The 13,478-nt window shown below is 47.8% G+C and overlaps 5 protein-coding genes and 1 non-coding gene across 6 annotated transcripts; 3 read left to right on the top strand and 3 right to left on the bottom strand.

Annotated features, from left to right (window-relative positions):
- Window positions 1-464: 464 nt before the first annotated feature.
- Window positions 465-1,296, top strand: FOBCDRAFT_213609 (AhpD-like protein). The gene is made up of 2 exons (XM_031194907.3): window positions 465-688; window positions 747-1,296. The coding sequence occupies exons 1-2, from the start codon at window positions 563-565 to the stop codon at window positions 1,251-1,253; spliced, it is 633 nt and encodes a 210-aa protein (XP_031029645.2). The 5' UTR covers window positions 465-562; the 3' UTR covers window positions 1,254-1,296.
- An 843-nt stretch (window positions 1,297-2,139) lies between these two features.
- On the bottom strand, window positions 2,140-3,398 carry FOBCDRAFT_213608 (uncharacterized protein). Its single transcript, XM_031194906.3, has one exon. The coding sequence runs from the start codon at window positions 3,330-3,332 to the stop codon at window positions 2,223-2,225; it is 1,110 nt and encodes a 369-aa protein (XP_031029644.2). The 5' UTR covers window positions 3,333-3,398; the 3' UTR covers window positions 2,140-2,222.
- Window positions 3,399-3,968: 570 nt separating this feature from the next.
- On the top strand, window positions 3,969-6,158 carry FOBCDRAFT_175223 (major facilitator superfamily domain-containing protein). Its single transcript, XM_031194905.3, has 4 exons — window positions 3,969-4,179; window positions 4,241-5,072; window positions 5,134-5,358; window positions 5,416-6,158. The coding sequence occupies exons 1-4, from the start codon at window positions 4,021-4,023 to the stop codon at window positions 5,859-5,861; spliced, it is 1,662 nt and encodes a 553-aa protein (XP_031029643.2). The 5' UTR covers window positions 3,969-4,020; the 3' UTR covers window positions 5,862-6,158.
- Window positions 6,159-7,020: 862 nt separating this feature from the next.
- On the bottom strand, window positions 7,021-7,092 carry FOBCDRAFT_t21. Its single transcript has one exon. It is a non-coding gene; the product is annotated as a tRNA-Thr (tRNA).
- A 1,037-nt stretch (window positions 7,093-8,129) lies between these two features.
- Window positions 8,130-11,367, top strand: FOBCDRAFT_256372 (uncharacterized protein). The gene is made up of 4 exons (XM_031194904.3): window positions 8,130-8,345; window positions 8,425-9,694; window positions 9,748-10,011; window positions 10,064-11,367. Exons 1-4 carry the CDS (start codon window positions 8,164-8,166, stop codon window positions 11,258-11,260), a joined length of 2,913 nt encoding a protein of 970 aa, XP_031029642.3. The 5' UTR covers window positions 8,130-8,163; the 3' UTR covers window positions 11,261-11,367.
- A 177-nt stretch (window positions 11,368-11,544) lies between these two features.
- Window positions 11,545-13,328, bottom strand: FOBCDRAFT_284891 (putative transporter; the record flags this gene model as incomplete). Its single annotated transcript, XM_031194902.2, has 3 exons — window positions 11,545-11,741; window positions 11,796-12,718; window positions 12,790-13,328. The coding sequence occupies 3 exons, from the start codon at window positions 13,326-13,328 to the stop codon at window positions 11,545-11,547; spliced, it is 1,659 nt and encodes a 552-aa protein (XP_031029640.2).
- Between the last annotated feature and the right edge of the window lie 150 nt (window positions 13,329-13,478).

Raw genomic sequence — 13,478 nt, 5'->3', positions numbered from 1 at the left:
CAAGTGGCGATATCACATTCTGCAGAAAGCGGTGGTGGGTGAGAAGTGAAGGATCAGAATCCTTCGAACCTCTAAGAAACTAGTTCGAAGCCTGCATCTCGAAAGATGTTTCCCAAATCGTTAATGTACATGAACTTTGCAAGTTTTAAGAATGTGACTGCATCAATTTTATCCTGAAGGATGTCACACTCTAGCAATATGCAACTAGAGAATGTGCTAGAAGCGGCCCGCTTCCGAGGCGACGCTAATCTTACACAGTGTTTGTTGTACTGTGCAGGAAAAGTTCCGAGGAGCTGACTGAACCAGGGGTTGCCGTATGCAGCCCAGGCCATGACAAGACTACGATACTCAGAAAGCTTGAATTATGGCGGTATGTTGATCTCTCTATGATTGCCGTTATGGTAGATGAATGAAACGTTACATTGTGTCTTACATAGTAGTTTTGTATATATAGGGATTTTCCCAGACACTTCTCAAGCCAATACAGCAGATTCAAATCACGAGAAATCATTTTCCAGCTTTGTTGCAAACTTGGTTAATCTTCTTCACTCAATTTTCAAACATGGCTTCTTGGGACAACCGCGTCGTCACCAACGAGCACTTGCTCCCTTACGTCGACTCCAACACGGCCCCGCCAGACATCAAGGCTGCTCTGCAGACTCTGCCGTTCGAGAGGAACATCTTCAAGGTAAGCCAGGCATCTTCCTTACAAAGCTTTAACATTATAGACTAACTGGCTCTCAAAGCTCCTCGCCAACAGTAATGTGTTCTTCAAACCATTCATGACTCTTCTTTCCTCCAGTTGGAGTGAGAATCGAAAGATTCTCCCTTCTGAATGGCAAACCACTGTTCTACGTACGGCAGCCACCCTAGATGCCCCTTACGAGTGGGATGTCAACGAGCCTGTCGCACGCGTCCTCGGTCTCACAGAGGAACAATTCGCGGCTCTTCGCAATCCCAAAGAACCATTGCCCGAGAGTCTTTTCACTCCGCGCCAGCGACTGATCGCCCGCATTGTTGAAGAGCTCAGTCGCCAACCCAGGGTCAGCAAGGACGTCATGGATGAGGCTCTAAAAGCTTTCAGTCACGAAGAGATCACAGAGATCTTCTTTCTCAATGGTATTTACGGCTTCTTGGCTCGCTTCATGAACAGCGCCAGAATTGACTTCGATGAGCCTATTCCCGGCTTGCTGGACATTCTGCGCAAGTACAATGCGTCGGCCATTGAACGAGAAGAGCAGGCAAAGAAGTAGATTTGGATGACTGGTAGCCTTAGACTCATAGAAGAAATCAATTAATTAATTCACATATCTTTTATAATTTTGCTTTCCTGCGACTTTTCTCTTATTGCCTTATCCAGTAGTAGACTGTCCAGACCAACATTGATTAATAGTGAAAACTGAGGGTAATTGACAAGGCTCTGGCCAGCATGTAATTGTTTCAATGCGTTGCCTTAATCTCTCTTGCTAAGCCATTTATTAATTTTTCCCAAAGCTAATCACATCAGCATAGCATAGTAAATTTATTAATAGTTGAGCTTACGGTGTCTTAACAAGATATATCAAACTCATCATCTGCAACATCACATATTAACTCAATCCTTTAGGAGGCAATTTATTCAGAATCTTAATAAATATAAGTCTATTATAGCAAAAAAGTAATAAGTAATTACAATTTATAATATTAACTTAAGGTTCCTCGTTATATGGTGAAAATTATATCTTTCCTGCTAAAGAACTACGAAGAGTTACTTACATCTTAATTATTTTGTTTATTTTGTAATTACTAACTATTATCTATATAGTAGGAAGAATGCCTTTTACTAAAGGCTTATCGAACTAATCAGGATTCAGTCTCCAGAACAATGAAGTTTGGAATGGTTATTCTGCGGTTTAGAAATATCAAGCATAGTCATAAACCCCAACTTAGGAGTTGTCTCCGTGAAAGCGGGTAAACCCAAGGCATCCAAGTAACATATCACAACTCTCTTTGATTCTTATGACACATTTGTTTTATTAACATACTATGCGAAATCCAGCTGAGAAATTAGGTATCGGCAAGCCATACTACCTCTTTCGGTGTTAGACAATATGTATACTGCATGACGCAATCTCACTGGATGTGACAACTCGAAAAAGATTTTCTCTTGCATGAAAGGGTTACATTACTACCTAATCCTACTACCCACCACTTGTTTTGAGCCTCAAAACACGAATATGCAGCTAGATCCTACCAAACTGCAAAACCTGCTTGACCCTTCCCACCTTGTCAGCAGGACCTGCAGTAACAGCCTCCTTCACTCGCCTCTCAAACTGACCCCTGCCTTCAGCATCCCGAGGAACCTTGATGGTCTCCACGGGTGGCGTACGCAGAAGTCCTCGAGAAAGCAGGTCTTGGAACCACAGCAAGAGAGATTCCTGCTCTGCTGCAGTCCGAGCCTTGAGCTGTTCAGATAGACGGAAGTTCCGAAACGTAACCTCTGACCAGAATAGCAAACGCTGAGATAGGCCAATAGTTCCGCTCGCTCCACCTAGAGACCCGAAATTGACATATGTTCCGCCATGAGACAGGGCATTTGCAAGTCTCTCGCCGGATTCACCAAAAACAGCGTCGATGGCAAGCACGATACGACCCTTGGCAGCAGCATCCGCGAGTTCTGCCGAAGCCTGCGTGCCATGTTTATCGAGATCATCCTCGGTGATTACGATTTCAACACCCTGACTCTGCAGATCAGCCTTGAGGGCATCGAAACTGCCACCCTCCCGATCTCGCACGACACTGCAGGTACGAACACCCTTGAGGCGAGCAAACTGCGCTACAAGCCTCGCGATAGTTCCAGAACCTGCGTTCTGAATGATCCAATCACCAGGCTTCAAGTCACGCATATCCTCAACAAGGAGGTAAGCCGGCAGAAACGCCATGCGCAAAAGAGATGCGCCAAGCAGATCCTTAGTAGGCGACAGGGGAACAACATCCGTCACGCTAAGAATCGCTTGGCTTCTCCAGGTTCCCAACCCATGTCGACGCGGAACAACAAATTCTCCGGGCCGAATGTGGGTCGACTCCGGGTTGGTCAGAGGACCCACTGCTTCGACGCAAGCCACGCCGTCATAACCCAGCACAGGCTGGTTGTCTAGGGTATGCAGCGGTTTGACTGGGTAGCGACCTGCAAGTACGAGGAGGTCTTGGGGGTTGATTGGGGAGAAGAGAAAAGATACCAGAATCTGATCGATGCCGATAGAATCTGGTGGAATTTTTTCTTTTTGAGGGTAATGAAATCCCACAGAGGCTGATTTGCCGTCAGAGGATTGAACTTGCGTAATTGCAGCCATTTTGTTAAGAAATGTGAGCAAAAATTGGAACAAAACCAGAAACAAGTAATTTAATTGTGAATCGAGTGTTGATTGCGCTTGCTAGTTCTTTGGTCGAAAGACCCAACTTTATATCCCTGACGTTCATCACTTTAGTCCACAGCCCTCTGGAGAATAGCCCCGATGAGAACAACTATCATCGACAGATCTCAAGATGCAAATGCGGCAACTAGTGTTAGCTCACTTGGCTCGCAATCAGGCCAGCGCCCTGTGCCCCTCCGTCAGCTCGCGTATGCACCCGACCCCTGGTCAACGGGAACAAATTCCATTTTCAGGCTAAACTCCTTGCGAATACCACACAGTGTGCTGTAACGTTACGGTACGGGCCGGATTCCGTCATCGCCTCGTTCCTGTTTTCTTTACCCTATAGGGCCAGACAGTCAGGGTTCTGAATCCCTTCACTTTGCATGTTTTCTATCGTTTTCTATGTAATTTCTAAGCATCGTTTCATGCCCCCTGAAACCGGTTGTTGGTAGTGATAATTCCGAATTGAGATATGAAAACTTTTATGCTTCTCCACAACGTCAGAAATACATAACCCCAGATCATGGCCTAATGTTGAAGTTTTATCTCATCGTTCATCAGTGTCTTTTAGCGTTATAACCTTAAAAACTTTAATCTTATACGAATTCTAATACTTTTCTTCACTATGTCTTTCTCTCAAGAGAAACGGTCCGGCGACAGCTCGGATGAGACTCGCTTGTCACCATCTCCCGGCCCTGACCTTTCAGGCAACGAGGCCCTCAGAGAACCTCAAGTTGAAAAGCCAGCACCAGACCCCTCTCCTCGTAACATTCATGGCGTCAAGGTTAGTAGAAATCATCGCCCCATAACAGACCTCTTGCGAGTTTGCTAACTCTGAATTATAGTGGTTCCTCGTTGTCTGCGCTCTTCTCTCCGCACTGTTCCTCTACGCCCTAGACAACACTGTCGTCGCCAATGTTCAAGCCAAAGTCGTAGAGACCTATCAACGCGTTGACCTGGTCCCCTGGCTTGGTGTTTCTTTCGCCCTCGCCTCAGCCGCGACAACACTCCCCTGGTCTAAAGCATATGGCACATTCTCAGCGAAAAAACTGTTCATCGGCTCAACTACTGTCTTCATGGGTGCGTCTGCACTCTGTGGTGGCGCACCCGACATCGACTCCTTCATCGTCGGTCGCGCCATTGCTGGAGCGGGAGGTTGCGGCATGTACATGGGGCTTTTGACACTCTTGTCAGTCACCACTACGAACGCCGAGAGACCAAAGTATCTCAGCCTTACAGGTTTCATCTGGGGTATTGGTACTGTTCTTGGCCCTGTGGTTGGAGGATCGCTTGGCGATAGTAGTGCGACTTGGCGATGGGCCTTCTACCTGAACCTCTTGGTCGGGGTTGTCATTGGTCCAATTTACGTCCTACTCCTCCCCGACTTCAAGCCTCAGGCTGGTGTCCCCTTGACTAGCCGTCTAGCTCAGATCGACTATCTCGGTACGGCTCTATCTATTGGCTCTGTCCTATGCCTCATCATGGCGATGAACTTTGGAGGAGTCCTTTGGAGCTGGGATGCAGGCAGGAGCATTGGTTTGTTTGTTACAGCCGGTGTCTTGCTCATCCTGTTTGTCCTCCAGCAGATCTTCCAGATTGGCACTACGCTTGAGAACCGACTGTTTCCCATGCACTTCTGGAAGAGCCGTACCATGATTTGTCTCTTTTTTACAATGAGTAAGTCATGCATTCTGAAAAGTCCCTTGCATTAGTTCACTCAAGCTAACTGCCTTGTTAGTGCTGGCAACGTTCGGCAGCTTTATCGGCATTTTCTACCTGCCACTGTACTACCAATTCACTCGCGGAATCACGGCTGTAGAGACGTCGGTCCACCTGTTACCCTTTATCCTGTTCCTCGTCGCCTTCAACCTGTTGAATGGTCAATTTATGGGCCGAACAGGATACTACTATCCTTGGTACATTGTGGGCTCTTTGATGGAGCTAATCGGTGGAGTTCTCATGTGTAAGCAACGCCCATTCTCCCTTGATACCTTAGCTGCAAGTACTAACCGTGCACTAGATACCGTGGATGAACACACATCAAACGCCAAGATCTACGGCTATACTATTATCCTCGGCACTGGCGTTGGCTGCTTCTGTCAAGCTGGTTTTGCAGTCGCCCAGATGAAAGTCAAGCCCACCGAGATCCCTTACAGTGTTGGCTTCATGACAGTCGGACAGATGCTCGGTATTGTCTTTGGAACTGGAATGTCTGGCGCTTTGTTCGTCAACTATGGCCAGCAAGCTCTCCAACGCGTCTTCCCCAATGTCTCTCGAACCGAGATAGCCGACGCTCTCGCTGGTGTTGGAAGCGGGCTCATCGATTCTGCAAAGCCTGACGTAAAGGCAGAGGCTATCCATGGCATCACGAGAGCGATTCAACTCGCATACGTACCTATCATCGCGGCCGGGTCCATTTGCCTAATCTGCAGTCTCGCCATGAGGAGGGAGAAGGTATTCCACTAAAAGGGCTTGAGGACTGAGGGACTACGAGGCCTGCTCTCCAGCTTCATCCTGGTAGTCACTGATTCCGGGCTTGTTAGGCAGTTCATCAAGATATTGGGTTAACTAGAAGAGGGTTTCGTTTTACTAACGAGACAGAACTATCCTTTTTCACTCGTCTACAGGCTATGCTAGTCATACGAGACTAGTCTTGGAGGGTAATTACTATGCATGGCACAACATTCAGGCTAAGCGGAGTTAGAACTCATAGAATTACAATAGCTCCGTTTCTAGTTCAAAATATAATAAACTTAACATTAGAGGCTTAAAGTCCGCATAGTTGTGATAAATAGTGCCTACAGTAAAGTCTCCCCATTTATAGTTCTTCTACCCAATCTCCAATCTCTCGTCATTACCTTGTCAACCGATCTATCTCCCGGTAAATGCCTCTGTGATGTTCGGAATATATACATGCTGAAAGAAGGATTTTAGATGATGTCACGACACTCAGTGAGCGGAAGAGAAAGTATGGCCTCTATGGCATCCAGAGTTCTGCGCTTGGTGTGATGCTAAGTCTACCGGAGATATTGAGGAAGGACTCAAGAGATGGGTTGGAACTGATGAAGCAATATAACCTCCAATATGCTAATTGGCAGCTCGGACTGACGTGGACTCGCCTCATTCCAGCCATGTCGAGATTGCATAGAGGTTCATTATTCACAACGTTATTTCACTATAGGCTTTAATGTAGGCTCTGACAGTGCGCATACAGTGGTAGATGGGCTTGGAGCGGGAGAGTGCTTTAGATGCATCGCAGGAGACTTATGGACATGATTATATGTAGTCTAGTCTATGGAGACTGTTACAGTCCGAGCCACTGCATACAGATCGCACCATAGCGGCCCTGGATTTAGAAGCCCAGCGTGATTTCAAATCCGCCTTATGGAATTGACATCATGAGCGTTTCTTCTTTTCTGAATTTACATTTCTGCATATGATTACGTTGTTCCACAGCTAATATAGCCAGGAGCATATAACTTTAGGTAACAGGTCAGAAATAATTAGAATGTATTACTAAAAAGGACGAAGTGGTAGCTTCTTTGCTGGGATAGAAAGCTCAGTCGCGATTTGGTATTGATTAATTGAACAAAAATGTAAAATTGCAAAAAGAATCTTTTTCGCTTGCCCCGTACTGGAATCGAACCAGTGATCTTATCATTACTAGTGATACGCTTTACCACTGAGCCAACGGGGCTTGTTTAGCGACTTGAAGCTTAGGAACCGGTTCCGCTATCACTTGTGATACATCTTGTTCCACGCAGGGTGTCTATATGTTATGCGGCGTGTCCCAGCCGTGGTTGAATTCGTTTCCATTGATGTCCCCCTTCAGGCATCATTATTACAACAGTCTTCTGATAAGCATACTAGCTAGCTACCTCTAGCTCATGGTCAATTCAGCTTGCGGTAACTTGCTTGGTCTCCTTGGTTTTTCCGAAAGTCCAACCAGTGCAATCTTTTTGCAATCGGCGTCCACCAATTCCATCGGTTAACTAAAACATCGTCTTTCTTATCAACAGCAAACGCCACGGTCTTTCCTTCACTCCCCAGAAGCCAAGTCAACAGCATCCCTATCACCCCCCTCACCAATCAGTGCTTCCCATGCTAGTATTCGTCTCTCGCCTCGCGAAGTACGTTATGCTATATCTGGTGCAAGCCTGAGTTATGGTTTTCATTTGCTGTGCTACCATAATACCACTGGAATAATTAACTGATCACGTCATATCACTCTTCTTTTGCGTGGTACAGAGACTAACTTCGGCGGATTCACGGTGATTCTAAAAGAATAGGGCCCGTTGCAACGCTCCAAGCACTACACGAGGCAAACAGCAGTGAGAGAGATATACCTCGGCCGTAGGTAGTACCCAGCACGAGGAGATATAGATTCATCGTATTATTAGACTTGTTGAATCATGTAAAAGACGGAAGGCTCTTCTATAGGTATCGCACCCACGAAGTCTATACATCCTCTGTTTGCTTCTGTTAATGGCCTTGAAGATCAAGCCTTACCGAGATCTGGATTCTTATCTTTTCCTGATTTAGTAAGCGTTGTGCGGGGTGATACAGCGCAACAATTTGTTAAGGCAAACCGTATTAGCTTGTAGTCTCGGCCCCGACTTTGAGCGTTCCCCGCTCCCAGCCGCTATTCTTTAGCACTGTAGCTTAGTCTACGGAGCCAGTACTTATTGGTATCCTGCCCCCCTTTTAGTGATGGTAATTTATCTTCTGGCAAAACTCATACAGGCCCTCACTTCCATGCAAACACGCCATGGATGATACGACTTGCAATGAGTCGCTGGAAATACAAGATGATCAGGAAAAGACTTTGTTTGTATGCGATACATGCCATCGACAGTTCTCTCGATTTGAGCATCTGAAGCGACATAATCAGACCCATACTGATACAAGGGCCATCAAATGCACCCACTGTAACAAAAGATTCAGTCGCAAGTAAGTACTGTCTCCCATTAAGAACAATCGCCCCATCTGAGCCATGTTGATAAGTGATATACTGCTAATCGATTTTCAGAGATGCAGCACAACGGCATGAAAGGTTACATGAACGCCAAGCACCTGAAGGCGTACAGAACTCAACTGCTTCGTCACTGCGCCGAACGTGTACGCCTTGTTCTAAATCACGCATCAAATGCTCAGGAGGAACACCATGCACTCACTGCGCCGTGAAGAAATTTGTGTGCTCTTACCTGCCCCGGAAACGACGGGAACGTCAAATCATGCTCAGTACCTCTGAAGGGCAGGGTTCTGCAGGTGGAAGTACGGCATCAACTGTGCAGTCGCCTGGTACTGTAACCACGCCTGGGGCCACACTCGATTGGCTTGAAACTTCGACGCGTCAACAAAACGTGACTTCTGTTGTTCGGGTCCAGACAAATCTGGTACAAAATGATCAATTTACCACAAACGACGGCCAAAGCTCGTCAGTGGATAGCCATCTTAGGCGTGAGCCTGAAAGGCCGACAAGTATCGTTGGTGACATCCCAGACACATATTCATTACCCACAAACTGGCTACCATTTGACGATGTCCCACTAAACAGTTCATTGCTGCATAGTCTTAACAGCATGCCCCGTCTAGCATCTGAAGTTGATGATGCATCCGCAATTGCTCCCCAGAGCCTCGAGACGCAAACACCATTTCCAATTCTCCCAGGAATACATGAGCAAACCTTGCAGCATGACCATGTTTCTGCTTTGATTGCTTCCATGGCCTCAAACAAGCCAAGGAAAACACAATCTTCGGGCATTAGCGACAATTCTGCGCTTCCCAGCACTCAAGCCACGCATTATTCAGATGGAGCGGGATTCAGGGAAAGTCGAGCAGAGAGACACATGCGCCAACGACGCGCTGCTTATGCTGAAGACCATGGGCCAAGTCCGGGCCATCAGGTGCACACATCGTGGCTGGGTGACCTAATTGCCAAAGTTACGGTAGCGAGCACAAGTACCGAGGCATCCAGTGACGTTCCAGAAAGTATCTTCGTGGAACTCATGTCGAGATTGGACTCACATGCGACCAGCTCCCATATTCTTGCCGACTTTGCCGCGTACAAAGAAAGTCTGCTGGCGAAAAGTACCTTTCAACTATTTATCAGTCTCTACTTCGAACACTTTCATCCGGTAAACCCTTTCGTTGACAGATCACATTTGTCTATCCCCCTCTGGGGCTGGAGCTTGTGCCTAGCTACCGCTGCAATTGGTTCTAAATACTTTGGCTCCGAAGAAGTCAATCGCTTTGGAGATTGCTTATACTGCATCCTGCATGAGCTCATGGCAAGAGAAGTATATAAATCGTCATCTCATCATCTGACAAGAGTCTAGCTGACTTCGCATAGCTCGATTTTGTCAACTCCCAGGAGCCGTTACCTTACATACAGGCCCGGATCTTGGCATCAGTTGGGCTCTGTCAAAGTCGCCAACCGGAGCTACTCAGATGCGGATACAACGCCTCAGCCATGGCAGCACAAGCATGTCTTCGGCTTCGCTTACTGAGTGAGGATGACAATATCGGCTCCTATGAGGATGATCAGAGTCTGGAGCAGGAGTGGATCACTTGGCGATTTCGAGAGACACGAAGAAGGACGGGCCTTTTCGTTTGGGTAAGTAGGTCGTTTCTTTGCGAATCATGGTCCGTTCTGATACGTCGTATAGTTAACGAGTTGCTACTTCGCTCTGGCTTCTGAGCATCACCCGTGCTTGTTCCCCGACCAGCCTCAAGTTAGACTTCCATGCCGCGAGGAATTATGGGCGGCTGAGTCCCCGCAGGCTTGGTCTACGGCAAGGTCAGAAGTTGGAGATGCTGATCCAATAGCTTTCTCCGCCGAAGAAGCCTCACGACCGACAGTGCCTGAAGTTACAGTCGAGCTTTGGCGAGACTTGAAGTCGCGGCATTCATCCAATTCCTTTGCGACCATCGTCATCATACACATGCTGGTCTATCGGAGATGGAGCGCCAACGAATATTTGGCTGATGTAATTCATGACATACCACAAACGAATCTGTCAAACATCTATGTACCTGGGAGAAAGTACCTTGGTTCAGTGCCCGAGTACATTAAGTGGCGCAATCAGTGCTGTGACTGTTTGGATGTACTGCACTGGGAAGCACTCAGTCTATCAGCCAAGGCAGAAGGACTTGAAGGGCCAGCACTACTGCATCTCCATCTAGCTCGCCTATCACTTCTCACGCCGGTCCAAGACCTTTTTGCGATCGCCCATCAGAGTACTCTCTCAGGGACGGCTCACATGACTCCGAGTAGTCTCTATCGTCACGGCACTTCCAAGCTAGATCCAAGACAAACTATCAAGATCTGGGCGACTCAAGATCGATATAAAGCTCGCCTCGCAGTGATACATGCTGGGGCTGTTCTGTGGCATGTGAGGCGATACTCATCAGACTCAATTGTGGAACCGTTTGCTCTCTTTCTTGCAGCACTGGTGCTCTGGGCCTATGGGCAAACTTCCAACATTCGAAAGCTTTATGAGTCTGCATGCATGAGAGCGCAGTCTCCAGTGAGCGAAAACGAGGATTCAGTGATCTCTGCAACTACGACACATGGTTCAGTAGAGAACCGTGCGACGCACGATTATATCTCGAAGCGGCGAATGCCCAGCACCATGCAATTGGACAGGCCGATGGATGATGAACTTGTTCAGTACTTCATAAGATTTGGGGAGAGCCTACGTCTTCCACTTGAAGGAGTAGATGACCTGTGTACAGCTGAAGGCCCGTTACAGATACTGCAAGAGGTATCAAGTCTACTGATGGAACAGCACAAGCCTTGGGGTATTTCCGATGCTTATGCTAGATTTCTACGAGACCTACAAATGCCGCAGTGGCAAATATAAATGCACTATGGACTGGGAGAGGCATGGGCTTTAAACTCGTCAGAATGGAGCCAACATGATGTATCTAAATTACTCATTCATTATTACATCGAAATGATTACTGATAGATTCCCATGTATTGGAGTCGCATGTGTAACTATTTGTGCTTGATAATTCGTGTTGAGGATCCTATTCCGACAAAATATCATGGCCAGCAAGTCTTTTCCATAGCCATAGATAGAAGAGATGGAAAACTCCTTATCTATATAAGGGTCCTCGCGGCTACCGAGAAGTTTGCATCAGCTCTAAACCTTATCCACACGCGTTTCCTGGTTGTTATCATAGGCATCGACGTGATAGGTCTTGAACATCCTCGTAGGGAGTTTGGCCTCGAACATCAAGTCGAGTTCCTCGTAGCTGCGACCTCTTGTTTCGGGAAGGCGGAAGAAAGCCCAGACAACACTGAGGCACGCAAAGGCGAACCAGAAGAATCCAGTTTTACCTGCGATCCAAGGGTTAGTATTTAAGAGCCAAGAGATAGAGGGGATCTACAAACCTTTCCAGTTCCAAGCAGAAGGGTTCATCATGTACGGCTGAATGACATTGGCAACAATCTGTGCCAGGTAGTATGAAGTTCTAGCCAAGACCACGGTCTTGGATCGCAAACGTGTAGACGAGACTTCTGCAGGGATTGCCCATCCAATAGGCCCAACGGTAAGAGAGAAGGTAAGCAACCAGATCACGCAAAGGATCGACTGAACCCACTTAACGGCTGGATTGTGAGTATTGGTGGCTAAAGCACCGATGATGAGGAGCCACATGCTCATGGCACTCATGCCTGCGAGATACAAGTTTCGACGGCCGATGTGTCTCATCAAGAACCAGGACGCAATTGTGCCACAGAACGCCATTGCAGTACCGCCAAGATTGAGATTGTACGAGGTCTCCGAGTCCAATCCTGCTTGCTGAAAGAAGTACGTGGCAGAATAGGCGAATTGGGCACCGCAGGTAATCTGACCAAGGAACGCCACACAAGCAATCTCAGTACGGCGTACATCAGCCGGCTTAAAGCAATCCCAGTATGAAGTGCCTTCTGCAATTCGTTTCTCGGTCTCGTTTGTGTGGATCATCAGCGCAACGAGAGGCTTTGCTTGGGGCTTCTCGTGAGCGGCCATGAGGCGGAGGACACTCTTTTCAGCCTCGTCGTATCGGCCCTTACGAACTAGGAACCAAGGGGACTCTGGCATGAAGATGCACGCGGCAAAAAGAAATGGGATCCAAAGCCATTGCAGAGCAAAAGGAACCCGCCATGCCCAGTCGTTGTCCCACTCAATGAAGCTCTTGAGGACTCCAGCACCAATGAGCTGGCCTGTTGCGAAGCACATGTTGGTGTAGGCGGTGAGGTATACGCGGAGAGGAAGCGGACAGAGTTCTGACGCATAAGCGGGACCGATCGTGGCAAAGATGCCCCAAGGAAGACTTGGTCGCGAATTAGCCGAGGGACTCGAGAGAATACGCAGTGTAGAGGGGAGGGAGGTTGCTTGGCTTACCCGCAGAGAATCTGTCCCACTGCCTGAAGCTCAACAGACATGCCGAAGAACGAGACCATGACAAAAGCAGTCATCAACACGACGCCGAGAAGGAAAGCAGGCCGGTACCCAAAGCGCTGAATGATGAACCCATTCAAGATGGCGCCAACGATGGCACCGGCTTGCGGACCGCTCCCCATGGCACTCTGCCAGCGGGCCGGGATCTGATAAGTTTTGGTTGCATCCTCATATTCTCCAAATCGACGAGCGTAGGTAGGATAGGCATAGAGCGAGCCGATCAGGATAGTATCATAGCCTTCCATGATAATGGAGAGTGAAACAACGAGGGACCAGGCGACAGCCCATGGGTAAGACTTGAGGGCTTGGCGAACAGTGAGAGCATGCTCATGCGCATTTGCTGCCTGGGCTTCGTCCAAAATATCTTCCCAAGGGCCAGCTCGGCCAGACATGATGTCAGGATTCCCCTTTTCGTCGTGTGTATCGCGCCTAGCTAGGCCTTCGTTGTGCTCGACCGAATGAGAAGAGATGGTCTTCTCCATGGCTGGTACGGTAGTTCTGTGTAAAGCTGCGAGTGAAAACAAATACTGATAGTAGAAAGGGGATAGGGGTGAGAATGTCTGGTCTTGAAGACGGAGAGCGCCCGAGCTCTATATTTTATACTTGCAAAAGATGAATGCCTGACTCTGACG

The sequence above is a fragment of the Fusarium oxysporum genome, chromosome I, assembly GCF_013085055.1.
Source record: "Fusarium oxysporum Fo47 chromosome I, complete sequence".
Classification (NCBI taxonomy): domain Eukaryota; kingdom Fungi; phylum Ascomycota; class Sordariomycetes; order Hypocreales; family Nectriaceae; genus Fusarium; species Fusarium oxysporum.
Note: the sequence above shows the minus strand (reverse complement) of the source record. Positions and strands in the feature narration are given on the sequence as shown.